We start from the raw sequence: 20,712 nt of genomic DNA on the forward strand, positions 1-20,712 counted from the left end.
CCCACCCCGTGCGTGGGCAGGGCTGCCCCCCAGCAGCTCAGCTGCCCAGGGCCCATCCAACCTGGCCTTGAGCGCCTGCAGGGATGGGGCACCACAGCTTCTCTGGGCAGCTGTGCCAGCGCCTCACTGAATTTTCTCCCAGTATCTAATCTAAACCTTCCCCTTGTGCTATTGTTATCAGTGTCTGTGTAAAAAGTCAGACCTCTTCTTTTTATAAGCTCTCTTCAAGTAGCTCTCTTCTTGAAAGGCCACAATGAGGTCTCTCTGGAGCTTCTCCAAGCTGAAGAAGCCCAGCTTCCTCAACCTGTCTTCACAAGACAGGTGCTCCAGCCCTGTGGCCCCCTTCTGGATCTGCTCCAACATCTCCATGTCCTTCTTGTGCTGGGGTTCCCAGGCCTGGATACAGTACTCTAGATTGTGATTCCCACAAAGGCAGAGCAGAGGGCAACAACCCCCTCCCTGTCCCTGCTGGCCACCCCTCTTCTGATGCAGCCCAGGATATTGGTGGCCTTCTGGACTGCAGGAGTACACTGCTAGCTCACGTCTAGCTTTTCATCCACCAGGACCCCCAAGTACTTTTCTGCAGGCCTGCTTTCACTTAGTTCTTCTCCCAGTCTGTATACGTATCTGTGACTGCCTCAACCCAACAAGACTGAATTAATGAGTTTTATCCCTGGAGGAAAACCCAGGAGGAATTCAGCAGCACCTGGTTTCCCTGGAAGTGGCTGTCCCTCAGGAGTGAGAAGCAGTGCCACGTGGCACCCATCCCTCACACTCAGTTCCAACTTGCACTGCTTGGTGGAAATAAGGGAAATACGCTCTGGGGATCATCCCACAGCACAAACCTGGAAAAGCACAATTGGGACACAGCCTGGATCCAGGTCACAGAGGGCAGGAAAGTGTGTGGTGTATGGGACCACAACGTGGGAGCCAACACTTTGGACAGTGGGATGTTCAGTAATCAGCATCAACTGAAAACAACCTGCGTGAAACGGTTAATAGGAAGCTCTCTCTCCTTGTTCAGGAAACAAAGGCAGGCTAAGCTTGACAAATAACAGGATTCAGACCTCCTCATAAGGTAAATTGTCAAAATAATTTTAATTAACCAAAAAATGTGTAATCCTTTCTTTTGTCATGCTGTGAACTGCCTTACTCCAGCCAACTCCGACGCTTGTATTTGCATTTCCCTTACTCGGTGTTTGGTTCTGTGGTACCAGTAGGGTGGTCTTGCATAAAAGCAGGAGCTTCCCCTTCCTCCAGTACCTAGCAAATTAAAAAGTGGGGGGAAAAAAGAGCTACAGGGCAGGAGCTACCTGTGAATTTGTGCTTAATCCAGTATTACTGTGCTTGTGTTACTATCACTTTATTCTCGACTGCAGCCTGCGATGACGTGCAGCTGGAAGGAGTCTGTTGTCCACAGCCTCTAGCTCAGCATCACAATGAAGGAGTCCTGGGCGTTCAGATAAGCACAAGGAGCAGCAGTTCACCTGGTATTTAAAAATCAGTTCAGAGCAAGTACTTTAATCTCTTTTGCAGGTAACCATCCCTCTTGCATAAAGCCCCATTTCTTTCTGAAGTAATTTCACAGACATCAGATCCCAAGCACTCTTGAATAATTGATGGCCTAGCTGTAACAAATCTTTTTCATGAATATCTATAACCTTCTGCCAATAAATAATTAACTGTTCACTAACAATACTAGGAATACAAAAATGTTAAAACAAAAGCTTTTCATTTTTTTAGTTTTTAATTGATTCTCCCTAAATATTTCCTATCACAGGAATGATGAAATTTGATGATAGTACCAAGTGTTACAATATTAAAAAATTCCAACCAGTAACATGACCAATAAAATTTATTAAACATTATATTTACAGCTATTTACATATCCTTCCATAGATTAATATTAAAATAGACAATATACAATTTAAGAATTTTCATTCAAAGGCATTTTGTTGGAAAAAATAGGCTCTATTACGAGACCACCATATAAGAGAAAAAAAGTTGTTGCTTTTTTTTTTTTTCTTTGTTTGCTTTGTCTTTGTTTTACACAAAAATATTTTCAGCATAGTAAGTCATAGGTATGGCATTACAACAGCAGACTAACATGAAATATGGTTTTGTAAATGCTACAGTTGTTCAGGTTTCAGTTATTGAAGTCAAGGAGCTTGGGGTTCTGTGAAGCATGCAATACGGTTCAGTTTCAACTCTTTTACAGTTATGGTGATGAAACAAGCAGCTAAGTCAAACACATGCCATAGTAAAAGAACTGCCAACCAGGAACACACTACACTTAATAGAAACGACAACTTTGGTCCAATAAAACATTAGACAAAAACAGTTTTACAGTTAAAATATCTATTTTGTACACGTTTGAACATTAATTACAAGTCTATTTACATTTGCACAGTATGTATAAAATAAATTATTTAAAAATGAAGACAATATTACATCTTTTTCCAAAAAGAAAAAACTATACAGTAATTTACAAAATACAATAAGATTAATAGACTATTTTCCTCCAAGTCTGATTTTTCTTCTACAGACTTTTCATCTTATTTTTTTTTTTCCCCTCTGTAGGAGTCCGACTGTTACCCAAGTTCCATAATACAAAGCTTCCTGACAGATTTTAGGTATCATTTTGTTTTGGTGGCTGTTTGTGTTACTAACAGCTGCCAGCGCTGTTAACTCACCATGTTTCATCATCCTTGTAAGCCCTGAAACCATAGGCAATTATGAAATACAGGTAATGCTATTTTCTGGGAAACTGACTTCAAAATAAGCATCCATCTCTGTGTTGTGAACAAGACCCCATGCCACATTTTTCTGAATAATTATTGAGAAAGGCAGTATTCTACATTAAGTGTTCATTAATAAAGTGTTCTGTCTTAAAAGAAAAATACCTTTGTGAATCACTGCACCTCAGTCTCTAGCTGTCCAGAGGCAAAAGCCAGTAGGTACTGGTTGTCATATTGGTGTCAATTCAAAGTCGTCATTAACATCAACAAGAGGAACATAGAATTCCTGAATTTCATAAATGCTGATGGATTTGTATGTAGCAGGATCAAGTTCTTGTAGTTTAAGCTGCCACTCCAGTCTTTGTACTGCATTTAAAGCTGCTGCTTCATGCTGCTGCCTCATCAAAAGGCACGTCTGTTTTGGAATGCAGAAAGAAGTTATTTCAATATCTGAAAAAAGACTGCAACACGAGCTTCAAAACAGAAAAGACATCTACGAGCCTCTGTGGTGGCAGCAACTGCCACAGCTCTCTATTTAAATAATCAGATTATTCCATTACAAAGCTTGTTTTTTGTTTTGTTTTTGTTTTTAATATTAGCACACCTTCTTTCATGTTGCCTTTGTAACGTGGAATCATAGAGTCATTTGAGTTGGAAGGGACCTGTAAAAGCCATCCAGTCCAACCCCCCTGCAACAAACAGGGATATCTGCAGTAACTTATGATACTGCAAACAGATGTATTTATTCATACATTTATTCACGTTTACTCCTGTCATCTTTGCAGTGACATCAGAGGCACTATTTCCCCTAAAGATAGGGAAAGACAAAGAAGAATACCTTTAATTTGTCAAACTTATCATCAACATCCTGTAGCCATGACATAAACTGTCGTGCGTTGAATCGATCCCTCACTGATGTTTTGCTGTCATCAGTCTGCAAAAAGAACAACCACCAACAAACCAAACAAAAAAAAACACCTGTAAGTTATTTGATAATTCATATCAGACATGTTTAAAACATGAAAACATACTTTGTGGCGCCTTCATAAACAGTGCTTCAGTTGGAAAACTAAACTCCAAGTCAATGTATCAAGGTACATGTGAGCATATGTCTTGATCTCCCTTCCCTCAGCTAGCTGCTCTCCAGAAATGGTTATTCCCAGATTCCCTCAGGTTAAAGCTATTTGCTGTCCTCTATTTTTAAAATTGGAGTAGGAGGCTTCAACATTTATGCCTTAAAATCTTTATCAGTAGAAGGCAGATTTTCCACAACATTCTCTCTCTTTTTGTTCTTTTTAAAATTCAGTAACAGATCAAACGAATGTTCCCTCAGGGAAAAGCAAAACATTCATCAAGAAAATCTTAAGCAATCTGACTTAACTGGCCACACAAGTATTCAAAACCAATAAAAGTAAAAATTACCACAAAAATCTGCAGAAGGGATTTTAAAAAGCAAGACGACATATCTTATTTGTCCTGCCCAATTAAATCTATTAATATATTTAAAAGCTACTTTATGAGTCTGGAACATCAAATTTGTCCATTGTGAGAAACTAGACTCTGTACAGATTCTGCATAGCCAGATCATGTCCATGTAATACTTCAATAACCATCACTAACCAGCAAAGGCCCCTGTTGCATTTTTAGAAAAGAAAGCCACCCCTTTTGCACACTGCAGGAGAAAGCAGCAACGAGAAAGAACAGGGGAAAAAACTGCAAACGCTGAGGTCTCTAGAAAACAGCTGGCTGAGATTACAGATATTCCCCCAAGGAAATCTGAATAGAAGGAGCCCTCAGCAACACAGGTTTTGTGATCCTGAACTGCAGGTGTTTTGCTGGGCTGTAACCAGCCTGATTGCCAGAAATGGGGGCCTTTTTCTCCCTCATCTCTGCTCTGTTGCATATGACCACAGGGAATGATCCTTAAGGTCTGCACGACACTAGCAGCTATAAAAGCAAGCCTCAAAACACCAAGAAATCCCTCAGAAGCAGTTGTGAGTGTGTCATTTTCCTACAAAATAAATCAGATTTTTGCTTACAAATTTTGGCCAGCTTTTTGCTCAAGTAAAAGAAAACCGAAATCAGAAATGTTTCTTTTTTTTATCACAGAACACAATTAAGAGGTAGTAAGAGGTAAGGAGAGGCATTTTACTACTACTACTGTAGCATATAAAAATGGCCAAAACAACTGCAACACTTGGTGAAAGAAAAATAACCTCTCCTCCCATATAGATCCCTTTTGTTTTGGGGATACAAAAATCAGCTTTTTCAAAATCAATTGCAAAATGATAACTATAAAAATGCAGATCCGTGCAGAGCTCAGATGCACCCTCAAGTTCTAAAGAGCCTCCAAAAAGGGACAAAGTAGACCCACGGACACACTAAACTCCAGAACCAGTAATGATATTTTGTTTGTTAAAAGAGAAAAGAGAAAAATCTCTTTTGAAGATGATGACTTAAAAATTTGGCAGTACAAAGCTTTAAATGGGCAAAAAACACAATCTTCATAAAACTGGTATTTCCCACTGAATTGCTTTGTTCTGCATGGTTCTTTAAAGGTAGAAAAAAAGTAATGGCACAGGTAGAGGAAACACTGGAAGCTGTAATTAACATGTAAAGAGTTACAGCACTAAAGTAGAATTCCACACATGTCTGATGCGTAGGTGTTTCTCTGTATAATGCTCAGCATTCAATGCATCCAAATGTTTATTACATCTGTAATAGCAAATTTCTTCCTTGTGTTACATGCTCCTCAGTTACCAAAACAGGTTCTGAGTGCAGTTTTTACTCTGAGTTAGTAAACTTGTTCACAAAATACCGATGCCATGAAACCATCTTCTCTTAGACACATGGCTACAGTAAACTTCAGAGTGACAGCCCATAAATGATGCAGATTAAAAGTATACTAAATTTGATTTCATTAAAAACAAAAGAGTCCTGGTTTAATCTTTCACATCATTTGCAGAGATGAAAGAAAACCAGTCAGGATACAAAACACAAAACCAGTGTAAGTACCTGTGTCCTCTTGTTATTGCACTCCTAATGTGGTGTGCAAAGCTGAGCAAAATGAGGACTAAGCAAAATAACAATCTACAAAATCTTAATCCCAAGCAAATCAATGACAGTTTCAGTATGGGAATGGAATTCACTCCAAACACTCATTTAAGTCAGACTAGAAAGGTATGTTGGTCTGAAATTCTGAAATGCATCTCTTTACCTGAGCATCCAGGGGCACATTGTAAACCTCAGCATCCAGCAGAACAGTGCAGGCACTGAATGGTAGTGTTTGATTAGCTAGAGTTCTTGCTGCTCGGTAATGAACACGGAGGACTTCTTGCTCATTAGAAACAATAAGCTTTTCCTAATTAAAAAAAAAAAAAAAAGATAATATATCAAAAATATCAACATATAAGCATTTCAGTTTAATTCATAAAAACGCTTTTGCATTTAAACTCATTGAGAACTTCCTGTAAGGACCTACAGCAGGATGGAGAGGGATTATTTATCAGGGAGCGTGGCAGTAGGACAAGAAGTAATGGCTTTAAATTAAGAAAGGGTCGATTTAGATGAGATATTTGGAATAAACTTTTCACTATTAGGGTGGCAAAACACTGGAACAGGGCACCCGTGGCAAAACACTGGAACAGGGCACCCAGGGAAGGTGTGAATGCCCCATCCCCAGAGGTGTTCAAAGCCATGCTGGACAGGGCTTTAAGCGACCTGGTCTAGTAGGAGGCATTCTTTCCCATGGCAGGGGGATTGGAACTAGATGATCTTTAAGATCCCTTCCAATCCAAACCATTCTATTATTTTAACTATGTGTCTTCTACTGATACAGCATTTATTGTTGCTTAAATTCTTTTAATTCAGATGCTTTGGTTCTGAGGTCGCTAACACTTCTTAGCCTTCAGAACTAGAGTCTACAGCTATCTTCCCACACTCTGCTGTCCCTAGGAAAAATCTGAGCCACATCTTAGAGCAATTAAGAAGAAAAAGTTGCTGTCTTACTGCCACAAGTATTCAGTTAACAGTCGTTCAAACTATCACATAATACTGAATTTGTTGTTACCATTTTCTCTTTTTTGTATTTACAAGTTTCTCCAATTCAGAAATTTAGTTAAAAGGCAGTTCAGTTCTAAAACACTGCTCAACTGAGCAAAGGATAGCCTGTTCACTGAAAAATAAAAAGCTGAGATTGAGAAATAACAGAAAAAGTAATTCAGTCTTACCCTTTCAATACTGTGCTGTAAACGTAGCTTCATCCTTACAACTTCCTGTTGTTTAAATAGTTCCTTAAGTGGGTCTGACAGCGAGGGAGGAGGTGTAATCTATGGAAAATGTTTTATAAATAGTATAATGAGTATGTATTTAACGTATGTTTAACACTGCCTGAATGATTTGAGCATTTATTTAAAAAAAAAAAAAGGGGGTGGGGGGAGGTTCCTAGGGAAAAAATAGGAGTTTTGTATATTACATTAATTATATGACTTTAAACCATTTGCAATGAAAAGTTTTAAGGTTTCTTTACCAAAAAGTTAATAAACTTGCCTGCTTGCAATGGCATTTCAAATTGTTAATGCTTTTAACCAGTCACTGCCAACATACCACAGCTGTTTTTTAAAAGGTCTATACATTAGAAGATAGAACTTGTTTTCAATTTTCTATAGCACAGCTGTTCATTTTGAAAGTAAGGTAAAAACTGCCTAACCAACCAGTTTCAAACTGCTTCACAACACACACTTCACTTCTCTCCAAATGAAAATTGTTTGGCTCCCAGAATACTGAGTGAGGTTTTACATCATTTGCCCCTTTGTGCAAACCATCATTATTAAAAGCAAACCCCACACTGACTGCAATAACCTGCCTCAGCTGCAGTCTATTTCAGTATGTTTAAGTTCAGTCTGAGGTATTTTACAATCTAGATTTGCCAAGAAACTTTGTATTCATGACACGCTACCACACTGTTGTCCCATTCTTTCAGTAAAGTAAGACAAGATGGTCATAATTACACCTAGCTTTGATGTAGCTAATATTACTAAAAGTGAATCCATCTTTCAGAAAATTCAGTGCTTCAGCTAATAGAGAAACACACAGCTTAAGCAACATAAGCAGTCTGCCTATAAAGTTATCCAGAAATAGAAATTTCACAGTTGACAAACATCTCTATCACCTGAACAATATATAAAATTTCATTATCAACTGTTTTTCCTTTGAATTCAAACACCATGTAATTTTGCAAGAGAAAGAAGAATTAACACCACCAGAAGTAACTGGAAAGAATTTAATTATATAGGCAGCTAACTTGTATGGACTTCTATTAATAAATGTAAGAGAACTTTGCACCTGTGAAGCTGCTGTTATACAATAGCTTTTATTGAAAGTGAAAGCATTTTTCAGGTCCCAGAACTCTTTCATTACATTACTGATCAGCAACAGATATATTTTCTAACCAATACTCAAAAAGAAAATTAAAGTTTAACTCAATCTAGCAATTAGCAGTAGTCTGTATCACTAAAATCCATGGCACAAAAAGTTGTTTCAAGCAGCAGGTGGCAGCCTAAAACTGTAAATCAAAATGCACTGAAGTTAAGCTCTTGCTGACTGAGATTTCTTTTGAAGAGCTCCCGACGTTAGTTAACCATGCCTTGATTCTGTTTCAAAACTAAAATTTTGTTTCTTGCTTTCAGGAATAAGTATACATTCTAGAGATTCAACCACGCTAGGAGAAACCACCCCGCACTGACGGCTTCTAAACTGCAGTAATTGTGGCCTTCCAGCAAAGGCTGAATCCCAAATACCCCAGAGCTACTCTTTGCAAACACTATTAGCAGTATGAAAAGCAACAGAAGGTTCTTCTGACCTCAGAGATTACTACAGCCTCTGTCTTCAAAAACATTAAACTAAGCACAGGAGTGAATTTGTTTACTGTAATTTTTACCAAACAGTATGTTTTCCTGTCTTCTTGGAAAGACTGGAAGAGCCTCAGCTACCCAGCTTTGCAAATTGAATCCCAGCAGTGTGACACCACCTATTGGAAATCCCAGACTGGGAACCAACGCAGGATTTGGACAAATCACAGAATCACAGAATGGCCAGGGTTGGAAGGGACCTCAAGGATAATGAATCTCCAACCCCCCTGCCACATGCAGGGCCACCAACCTCCCCATTTAATACTAGACCAGTTAATACTAGACCAGGCTGCCCAGGGCCCCATCCAATTTGGCCTTGAACACCTCCAGGGATGGGGCAACCACAATCTCTCTGGGCAGCCTGTTCCGGTACCTCACCACTCTCTCTGTAAAGAATTTCCCCTGACATCCAACCTAAATCTCCCCTCCCTCAACATAAAACCATTTCAACAAAAGAAATAACCTTCACAGCCTGAAGGAAAACTGAAATAAAAAAGTTTTGAGGGAAACTGAGGAACGAGTCTCACTCATCTTTGAGTCAAAGAGATTGTTAGAAATGAGTCAATTAAGAATGTGTAGGGAAGAGATGAACCTGTATGTTGGAAACACGAGAACAGAGCATGAAACTGGATGCCACAAGGAAAAAGTGGCCTCAGTTTCCCATACAACTAGGGATCCAGACTCCATACAGAGCATGAGTGGACAAGTGACTTCTGCCTTCTCATGTGTTCTCTAATCCTGAGCAAATTACCAAGAAAAATTCAGTGGTGTTCAGCCCTTCAACTCTCTGCTCCCCTGCATGAGAAGGCAGCCTCCTGAACAGTTTTCTTCAGTAATAGCTAGGGAGCAAAATGTATCTGCAACATAAAAATAAATTACAAGTTCCCTGCATGGTTTGCATCCTTCGGATCAACAAGAATATTGACCCTTCATGCTCTAAACCTGTAATTCTCATTTGTGATTGTTACAAGAGCACTAACTCAGATTCACACATATACAGCATTTCCAAGATTATTTTTGTGTGTCCCTCTTGCTATCCAAATCAACTGGCCTACTATGCTGTTTTAACATTTAATTTATCTAGGAAGTAAGTATCTGATAACATCACTAACACAAGTTTTACCGTGTAAGTTTTGCCAGTAATACCAGAGAGACTGGACAGAATTCCATTTGTTGGAAACACGTCTGTTAGATAGCCAGGGGAAGCTGAAAACCTTGGCATCTCTCCTCAGGAGGCAGTACAGACAAAGCCGACGGAACTCCACTGAATACACTGACGTAGCAATCCAAAGGCACCATAGCTAAGTATGATTTAAATTTATTCCTAGGACATTCAGATGTTTCCTTCCATTTTGAATTGACCTCATGTCACTTTCTTATATTTGCACTGGCAGAGGGAAGCCACAATTCATATGTAACTACCACTACTGCGACCTCAGGTGATACGGGTCATAAATTACAGTATATGATAAAGCAATGAAAGATCAAACTTGAAAGCATCATCTCCTGGTTCCCACCTACAGGATGTTTGAAGTTCCTCGGACAAACAACAGCTTATCATTAAAATCTGAATGCAGAGAACAGTATGTTACATGAACTACTCTGAGTCTCAGAGCTAAATACATTTTCTTCTTGTAGACATTCACACAGTGATACAGCAATAACTTAAAAACAAATATCTACCTTCCTACCTATGAGTGAGGCAAAAGTCAGGTTAACAGAGAATCATTAAAGAACTACTTGAAGAAAAACATAAAAACAATTCCAACAGAAAGGTCATTTTATTGTTGCACATTACATTATGCATCGAGTCATTTGCACTCATATGACTCAAAACTATGAGGGTGCCAGAAGGTGTGTTGCTGCTATCCAGAGGGAAAGGCTGAAGAAACAGACTGGCAGAACCCTCATGAAATTTAGCAAGGAGAAGTGCAGAGTCCTACACCTGCAAAGGAGCAATCTCAGGCACCTGTATGTGCTGGGGGACTGCCCAGCTGAAAAGCAGCATGGGAACTGGGGGTCCTGGTGAACACCAAATTGAACATGAGCCAGCAAAATCTCCTTGCTGTGAAGAAGGCTAATGGTGTCCTGGGCTGCATGAGGGCAAGTACTGCCAGCAGTACTGGTAGGGCCACATTTGGAGTGCTGGGTCCAGTTCTGGGTTCCCCAGCTCAAGAGAGATATTAACATACTAGAGACATTCTTACAAAGGGCCACAATGATGACGAAGGGACTGGAGCATCTCTGCTATGAGGAGAGGCTGAGAGAGATGGAGCTATTCAGTCTGAAGAAGGAACAGCTAAGGGGAATCTCAGCAATACCTGAAGGGAGGGTGCAAAGAGGACAGAGCTACACTCTTACCTGTGCTGTCCAGTGCCAGCACAAGAGGCCACGGGCACAGACCGGATCACAGGATGTTCCCTCTGAACAGCAGGAGCACTTCTGTGCTGTGCAGGTGATGGAGCACTGGCACAGGCCGCCCAGAGGCTGTGGGGTCTCCTCCTTGGGGATCTTTGTAAACCACCTGGATGTGGGCCTGGACACCCTGCTCTGGGTGGCCCTGCTGCAGTGGGACTGGGACTGAGAGACCCAAAGGGCCTTGTCTGCCTCAGCCATGCTGGGATTCTGTGATTAATATTCCATTTGGCATAAGTTACCTAAGAAATTGCACTACACAATCACCTAAATTTATTCTCATGAACTAAAGAATCCCTACCACACACAGTCAGAGAGACAGGAAGGAGGTATGAGGCAGTACTTAGAAGTTCTTCCTTCTAATGCCATTTGTGATGGGGAAATGAGCTTATTGCCAGAGTAGAAGGACCACTGAAAAATATAAACTACACTTCTTTATTTCCCAATAATCTCAAATTAAGCATTGACATTTGATGCCAGATCTGTAAGTTGTATCTTGGAAACTGCATGTAGTTGGCTAGCAGCTGCCATAAAAAAACAAATACATCACATCTCTGCTTCTGGAGATAAAAATACACTACAAAAGTGTATTTTTACACTGAAACAGCTACTGAGGAAGATTTCTAGACCAAGGAAGGCCTGGTACATTGTAGCAAAGTTTAGGATACATCCTAGGTCACTTGCAGATCAAATAAAATAAGTAACCTTATGCACATCTTTCCTCCCACAGTTTTCTCACAGCTGACTTGCTAATTTCAAAGAAATCCATCAGTTCCTATCAGAAAGAACTCAATGTTAAAGGATATACATACTCCCTCATGCAGACATGGGGGCTTATATACTGGAAAAAGATGAGAGGAAAGAGCTTCCACAGTAACAATGATTACGCCTGGAATGAAGCAAGCACAGATTTTAAAATGTATTTTTATACATTAAATTTATGTTCATTGCTTAATCAAAAAAATCTTCAACTCTACTGGAAAAAGCTATACTGCATCTCAGGTAGGAAGTTATCTTCAGTGAATCAACAGAATAGCTGGTCAATTCAGAAGTACAGAGACCAAAACCAGGGTGCTTAAGAGTGGTTTCATACGCACTAACAGTTCAGTCTAGCAGGCATTTCTGCTATCAAGGGATTACAATATTCTCCCCATTCCTCCTAAACTTGGACTTTTTCTTGACACATCCTAAGTAATGTACGTACAGTCCAATACTATTGAATTCTGACATTATCAAGCAACTGTATGTCAGCCAAACAACTGCTTTTAGGTCATCAATGATCTCTCACTATTTCAGCTGGTAAGTGTATCAACTGAAACCATTCAAACAGGTTCAAGCTCTTTTTACCTCAGAACTAGACAAGGTTAACTCTGGGTGTCCAACCAGTTAAAGCACATGAGATGAAAACCAGAAAACCACCTTCTATTCCCAGGAGCAACAATACTTCAAGACGGCTAGCAAAAAAACCCCCAATGCACAATGTATTGGGTCTTCTCCCTCCCCTCCACCTAGAACAACAAGCACAGGTGGGCTGAAGAACAAACGAAGGAAGCACAATTCAAGAGCTACCCTGATCATACTGACTTCAAACAGAGACCAGCGGCAACCAAACTACTTTGAGGTGTACTGCCACAGCAAACAGTGATATTTACTGCACTTCAGCCAATTCTGTGCTGTTTTGCACAGAGGACTCCCAAATTACAGGCCTCTTTCACAGCTGTCATTACGAATATGCCCAGCAGATCTATAGAGAGCGTAGAACTAAACAAGTGTCCCCGAACTACAGATGGTCTTCAACAGAAAGGAGTTCACATTAACTATAATTCAGAACACTTTAAATTGATGGATGACAACAGCTGGGACACAGCATATTATATTCATTGCTTTGGTGAGTATTAAGGAGACTGCAACAGCTAGCAGGCACTCTCCTGCTTAAAACATCAGCAATAGACTTAATATCTTAAAACACTGCACTTCCACCACTCTCCAAATAAAACAGCTTTGAATAATTAGTTTTAATCACACTATTGCTCGTAGAAATTTGGAGAAGCTCTAAACAGCTACTTCAGTTTTAAAAGTGTAGGCATTATAGTAACAAATACTTTGAAATATTTGTCTATCTTTTACAGATATTATGATTTGTCTTGTAATGACTTTGACACCATTGCTTCTATGTCCATCAAACGCTGCTTTTAAATATGACATTACCAGTAAATGTTAATTTGACATATTTCAAATTAAGATTTTCAGCTCTGATATTCAGAAGCAAGTTAGGAAGAAAATGAAAGTGACAAAAACAAACAAAAAAACCCTGTGTCTTTCCTTGAACTGCATATTTAAAGAACATGTTACTTACAGTTGGAATGCATATCTTGCTCAGGGGATTGCCATCCAGTAGATAAGATCCGTTGAAGGTCACATATTCATCATAATATTGAGGTGCCTGAGGAATAACACTGCACAGTAATTTACGCTTCTCTTCTATTTTTTTTCGTATGTGCAAGTATTCAAAATATGGATTTGCTCTCTCAGAACAGTATGGCTGGATCTCCTCAAGTTTCAAAGAATCAACGACAGCTGCCAGTGACTGCTGGGTTTTCTCTTTAGCCTGCAGTAAAGAAGGGTTCACTTGCACAGGCTGAGGTACACGAGACACCTTTCTTTTACGTGGATGATGTACCTGACCATCATCATCTTCAGTTAATCTAATCCTTCCTTTCATAGATGCTAACAATTCAGACTCCTTTTCTAATGTCTGCATGCAGCCAACAGGATTCTGTTTGCCCTGGTTTGCCAGTACATTTGCTCTATTTCTTGTGATTCTTTGAGGTACTTCTTGCTGTTCCATCTTCTGATCCTCAGCAATTTCTTCTTCTAGTTTAACTATTTGACTGTATTTATGCACCTCTTCTTGTATAATCTCTTGTGAACTATTTTCTGAATTAGATAAAGAGTACTGCAGTGCTTCATCTGTCAACACATTCTCTCCGTCGGCAGTGCAGGGCTTTTTATTAGATGAATCGTTCATAATTCCCTTTGACATTGCTGAATGTAGATCACAGAGATCAGTGTCAGCTTTACTATTAACAATATGCACAGAAATCAAGTTTTCTTGCTGGTCTTTTTCATTCCTGATGTTTGAAGCATCCACTGTGTTACCATCCACTTCAATCTGAGTATTCTTGCAAACAAGTTTATTAAACGCATACGAATTTACATTTAACTGTGAACTGCCATCAGATTCAGGAATATCTTTTTCTAACAACACCACAGGTAAATCATTCAGCCTTTCACAGGTCTGTGAAATATCCTTCACAGAGCTCTCAGAATATACAGCATGGGGTGCATCAGCCTTCTTAATGTTGGAAGGGATGAAAACATTTTCCGTCTCTCTGGTGCTACTAGCGTCTGTAGTGAAGGCAGAACTTACAGTTTGAACTAGATTTTGTTGTACAAGTAATGAATCTTGATTGCTAATGCCTGGTAAAGAAATGTGTTTAGATCCATCTGGAAGTGGCTGGATAGGTAAGGAACAAGGTGACTGCGAAGGCAAAAATGATGCAGATTCTTGAGAACTGGAATTTCCCTTGATCTCAGCAGGCTGAGGCAAATATTCAGCTACTTTTTGCTCTTTTAATGTCCTGTTTTCAGAATTATGCACTGCTACAAAATTATTAGTATCTTGCTCCAATACATCATAACCAGAGCTGCTACACTCATTGTTTATTGAATTGAGTCTGTCAAAAGGCACATCCCAAGGTTTGGTTTGCTGAGTCACACCACTTTGACTATATGGTTCTAAATGATTATTGTATTCTTCTGAAGTACTCATCTGAGCAATATTTTTAGTAGTACTTGTACCCATTGTTACCTGCTTGTTGCTAAAAGCTCCAGTTGGAGATGACTGCAAACCAGAAAAACTGCTTTGAATATCTCTTTCAACCACGCTACACGGTAGTTCTGGTTTAGGAGAAGTGCTGGGATAAGTCTGAACTGACATCTGAGCATTCTGGTTATTTTCCTCCGATGTTCGAGGCGGTTTGCTATGTTCAGAAACAGAAGCAGGCATGCTGCATCTTCGAACCTCTACAACAGGTCTACACTCATTTAAAACCAGTTTGAAGTCTTCAAAAGATGCTGATCTGATGTATGCTGGTGGAAGCCTGTTTGCAAAAGGTGGCTTCATCCGATCAGGCAATTCGCCAACACCATCGGTCTCTCTTTCAAGATGGGCTGGTGATTTGGCAGCTGGCAAAAATGATGATTGTGAAAAAGACATTTGGGAATCTGCACCTTCTAGCACAAAATCTGAGTCATATTCCATTGCAGGTCTTGGAGTAGTTACTGTGGTATGGCAGGAATCCTCAGAACTTGCAACTGAAATGATGGACACTGATCTGGAGCTCAGACCCATCTTTTCGCCTTCTGATTTGGGGGATTTATTTGAATTATCCAAAACCAATAAAGACTTTATAACATTTACATTTCTTGTATCTACTGATTGGGATCTACTACTTGTAGATTCTTTCTGCTGTTTCTCCTTCATGCATGAATCTGCCAACTCTGAGCTTTTTGAACGAGTAAGTTCTTTATTTTTTACTTCAGGTAATGACTGTCTCTGTTTTTCTTTTATCTTGCTAAGTTCTAAACAAGTGCGACTTCGTAAACGTTCTTTCTCTTTCTGTTTTATTTTTTCTTTATGTTTTCTATGCCACTGCTCAATTTCCAGATCTTTAAGGCTAAGCATTCTTTCAAAACTAGTTTGCATTAAATCATCATTGACTAACCTTTTTTCTTTAGGTCGAGCATCCTTTGGTGCAGGAGATGTTTTAGGCTTAAGTTTCTCATGCTCGAGTTTTAGTTTAAGTAAACTACTTTGATGCTGTTTATGCTTGTCTCTCTCTTTGTATCTGTCTATATCTTTATCTTTTTTATCCTTCTCTCTACCGTCTGGAGTTTTCAAGAAATCATCTTTTTGCTTTTCTTTCAAAGATGTCAGCTTGTCATGCATTGATTTGTTACTGTCTGTAACGTTGCATCTTTTTTCTTCTTGCACGTGTTTTGAGTTCACTACTGTTGAACTCTCTTTGTCTCTGGATTTGTCTCTTCTTTCAGGTTCCTTTTCCTTGTCTTTAGTTCTATTTTTTTCTGACTTAGTATATTCAGATTCTTTTTCAGACTGTTTGACTTTTCTTTCAATACAGTGTTTTTCTTTGCTGTCAGCCAAATGTCTGTCTTTATCAACCTTTTCTTTGTCATGCTTCTTTTCCGTCTTTTCTTTATTTTTTTCTTTGTCGTCAAGTTTCTTAAGAGTACTTGTGCTTTTTATTTTATCGTTTTCCTTATGGCATCTTTCAGCTTGCTGGAAATTGCTCTTTTCCTTTACTTTCTCTGTATTTTCATTTACTTCTGCTTTCTCTGTCTTACATTCGTGTTTTATTTTTTTCTCCTTTTCCCCACCTTTTCTTTCTGTCTTTTCAACATCTTTTTCTTTGGCTGAGGTTCGTTTTTCTTTATTTTCCTTTAAAGTCTTTTCATGTTTATCAGTATCTGTTTCTTTTTCTATTAAGTGCGTGCTGATTACCTCATCTTTAACACTTAAGCAGAACAATTCCATTTCTTTATCTGCAAGTATAGCTTCTTTTTCTTCTTTCGAATCTTTCATTTTTTCATCCTTAAGAAACTTCTCATTTTCCTTTTTGTTCTTCTCTCTCTCCTCTCTAGCATTTCTCTCCTTGTGGAACTGTCTCTCCTTAGCTAACCTGTCTTCTTTTGCCGCAGCTTTTTCCAACTTCGATTTTCTGTCTGAAGGAAGAGTTTCATGTTCTATATTTAACAGTGTATCTTCACTTTCATCACTTTTGAAAAAATTTTCTTTCCAAAATTCTCTGTCAAACTCAATACTTCTTTGGGACTCTTTCATATTATGCTTATGTTTTTCCTTTTCCCCATCCTGTTCCTTCTTGTCCTTATCTTTTTCTCTTTCTTTGTGCTTTAATTTATGCTTTTTAAGTGCTTTACCTTCCTTGTCAATCTTTCTCAGAGTATACTCTGAATTCTCAAACGTTGGGCTATTATCTTCATCTTTAATTTTAGAGCTACATTTTTCACCAAATTCTAACTGAAAATCTTTTTGATGATGCTTGCTTTTTTCTTTATGCTTACAAGATTTGCCACTAGAGCTTTCTACTAGATACTCAGAATCCGCACTGTGATCGCACCGAACCAATTCAGGCTGTAATGCTATTTCAGAGCCTCCTGGTGATAAGCAAGTTTTGGTGTTTTCTTGCTTTAATGCTGTTGCTTGCTTTTCACTTAATCCACAGGGATGCTTAGGAGATTTGCCAGCAGCAATATGAAATAGCTGTAAAGAAGAATCTTCTTTTTGGCTGAAAGACTTCTTAAATGTTTCTTCATCTCTAGTTTTATCTAAAGAATCTAACCCAGAAGTAGCTATATTTGTTACTCTAGCATTTTCTTTTTCTTGTTTTAGTTCCTGATTCTCTTTATTTTTGCTTTGATTTTTTACTTTCTTTTTAACTTTGCCTTTTTGCTTGTGTTCACTTGTAACAACACATTCTTTCTTCGCTCTTACATCAGAACTTGAGGTCTCTGAAACAGAACAAGGAGAGACTATCTTTTTGTCCTGGAGTATTTCTTCATCTGAGCTTTCGGAACTTGAATACAAAACTCTTGATGGCTTCTGTTTCTTGTTTTTAAGTGATTTTGAAAATGTAACTTTTTCTTGTTTCGCAAATAAGCTGTTCTTCTCAACTTCCGTTTCATCCTCTTTCCTTACATCTTTTCTAAGAATATGTCTGTCATCAATCATTTTCTTCATTTCATCTTCATCATCATCTTTAAACTCATATTCATCAAGTGCAGGTGGATGTGGTGCCTTACTGTGAACAATTTGTTTGCTGCCGTTGGCTACAGAGTCTTTTTCCACTTCTGAATCAACATTCCCCTCTACACTGGAAGGATTTACAGATGGAGCTTCTTCAGAATCTACATGGAGAAAACCAGAAATTAGTTGAATGTCAATGGAACGTTCTCTCTCGTTAAGTTCAGGACAAAGGGACAAAACTGGCAAACTTATAGAAAATACCAAATAACAGAATATAATTAGAAACATGGGCTATTCAAAAAAGTGAGCAACACTGCCTTAGGCCCTACCACATAACAGATTCCCCTGGCAGAAACTAAACCAAACAAATACAAAGATTTCATAATGTACAGTTCCTACCAATATCATCAAATATCTTTAAATATACATTCTTAAATCTATTAAGGCTTTTTGTATGCAGCAAGATTCTTAGTTTTTATAAATTAGGATTATGAATTTTTCAAAATAATTGCAAAACAATTAAGATTGAAGACACAGAGTAATAGATAATGAAATTTTAGGCAACAGAAGTCATGTCAAGTTTATAATTCACAAGTTCCTGTACATTTTATAAAAACACTACCCTTACTTGAATCTTCGCTTGTATCCATAAAATGTTTACCACATAAACAAAAGGGCCATAAAACAAGACATCAGTTACACTGCTTTACAACTGAAAGAAGAAAAATCCTCAAAACACATTATACATGTTCTCTCTAGAATTAAGCTTCTTAAGAAGAATCGAAAGAGAAACCAATGATTTCACAATTTACAGATGTCACGCAGGTACATAAGCATATGGATTACCATTTATATCCCAATCAAATAAAAGTAACACTCTTTAAGTTTAGTAAACCTCATCTATAATGTGTAGTACCTGCATAACCTCTTTCTCAAGGGTGTCTTTCTGCAGATGACTCATTCCTCTAGGAATTCATCAACTCTTATGCTTTCCAACAACTAAATCATGCTCTCCTCCACATGAACTGTCAAAGTACCTTATTTCAACAGTAGGTGAGCTTTAATTCTTAAAAGACAAAGAGCTCCTACTGTAAAGAAATTCCACTATGAATTTTTAAGCACCTCATGTAGACAGTCTGAAGTCTACTAGGCTTTAATTCACTGCAACTGGTCTCTAGTATGTAAGTGCACAGCATGAAGCAAGTATGCTGTACTGTCCTGATTTGCAAGTTCAAAAGGGCAAGCTGAACTTGCAATTCGAGCTGAACTTGAATTCCGTTGAATTGTTCAACTGAACAATGAAAATCTCTCAACTGTTTGTGAAGTTAGATTTTACACAATATACGCAGTGTTATCAACACTTGATCATGACAAAATTAGTACTAAAAAATCTTTCAGAAATATTTCTGGATGTATCCAAATAAGGTTCTTCCAACTGAAGTCTTTCCAGCTGAATCTGTCATTTTGTTGTTTGTTTTCTTAAAGGAAGAGAACCAGAATATCAATAAAACAGAACTAAGAAGATCTTCCATATTATCTGTAGCATTCAGAACATGTTACTTGTTTGTGCTATCAGTTTTTTTAACTGTCCTCTGTTTTTATTCATCTCTGTTATGTACATGGCATCATCTACTCAACCCTAATCACTCCTTGCAGCTTGACTGTGCCTTCCCTTCACCCTTTTCCTGTAAGGTGACTGCTGCTCCTCCTTTCCTTGTTCTTATTTACTTTGTTCTAAACAGTATTTTCCCATTCCAAACACATCAGACAGCTTACTCGTTCTGCTTGAATGACAAAAGGTAAAGCAGTGGGAGTACAGGAGATAGATCACCGCTACTCTTAATCCTGATTTCTTAGGAAGCTGTAGAGAAAGCTCTGTTCCTCCTTAAAACTATATCCCAACAGATTTTGGAAACTAAGAAACACCCTGAACAGACAACCACTGAAGAAACAATTGCTAAGTAGTAGCAAGTTTCTATTATGCATGTGGAAAAATATTCTTCTTAAGATCAACAGTTTGGGCAAGCTTTAGTAAATCCTGTGACAAAATGCCATGACTATCCCTTAAAACAGGATGACTATGCTTTGCTTTTCAGGCTATTCTTTCAATTCTATGCAAAAAAGTCACAACTACATAGGTCAACATGACTACTGTGCTTCAAGTATAGAAAAATATTGAATATAAAGCTTGCTTTTAAAAAAAAAAAAAGTTTGTCAGGGAAAACTAAAATGATTCTAACAATCACGTGGCATGAGTACTTCCTTACATAACTTTACTTGAAAAAATATGAGTTCCTTCCTCTGTGATGAAGAAAAGTTTGTGCATAGCACTTGAGCAAGTTACTCATGGTCAAGAGTCTTCTGTTTCCAGGGAGACAACAGTTCTTTCCATACCCCAAGAGGGGATATCTCTCCCTGATTTGGCAGAAATAAAGTAGGGGTCAAGAATCTCTGCCTCCACTTAAACAAGATACCATCTGGTCACCTTTACAAGTCAGTGATTCCTCCATGAGCAAGAACTTGTTTACTGAGCAAGCATTATGAAGCTACACCCATGTGAAATCCTTGCTCCCAGTTCCTCTGCTGAGGATACAAAGTGACTTTGGGGATATTTTTCCCAATAAGACCTCTTCAAAACATCTTTGTACTCCAAATAAAATAAGTTGGTAAGTAAAATTAATACAATAAATATAACTAATAATATAAATACAGTATTATCTCATATTTTTCTCCAACAAAGTCATACTGAGATAGTTGATTTGGAGGGTGGAAAGGGATTAATGGAGAGAAAAAAAACCAAATA

At 38.4% G+C, this 20,712-nt stretch overlaps 1 protein-coding gene across 2 annotated transcripts in view; it reads right to left on the bottom strand.

Annotated features, from left to right (window-relative positions):
- Positions 1–1,348: 1,348 nt before the first annotated feature.
- The window catches only part of ANKRD12 (ankyrin repeat domain 12), a 61,605-nt gene continuing 42,241 nt past the window's right edge, over positions 1,349–20,712 (bottom strand). The window contains exons 8-13 of one of the 2 annotated variants that reach the window (XR_004166276.2): positions 13,419–18,070; positions 6,968–7,066; positions 5,956–6,099; positions 3,577–3,672; positions 2,904–3,153; positions 1,349–1,487 (exon numbers count right to left, since the gene is read on the bottom strand). Coding sequence is in view for 1 of the 2 variants with exons in the window: in XM_031588947.2 (XP_031444807.2) it covers positions 2,968–3,153; positions 3,577–3,672; positions 5,956–6,099; positions 6,968–7,066; positions 13,419–18,070 (5,177 nt within the window). In the remaining variant the exon portion in view is untranslated. Of the gene's footprint in view, positions 1,488–2,555; positions 3,154–3,576; positions 3,673–5,955; positions 6,100–6,967; positions 7,067–13,418; positions 18,071–20,712 lie in introns of those variants that run through there. The other variant, XM_031588947.2, reaches the window with a different exon arrangement.

The sequence above is a fragment of the Phasianus colchicus genome, chromosome 3, assembly GCF_987193195.1.
Source record: "Phasianus colchicus chromosome 3, bPhaCol1.hap1.1, whole genome shotgun sequence".
Taxonomy (NCBI): Eukaryota; Metazoa; Chordata; class Aves; order Galliformes; family Phasianidae; genus Phasianus; species Phasianus colchicus.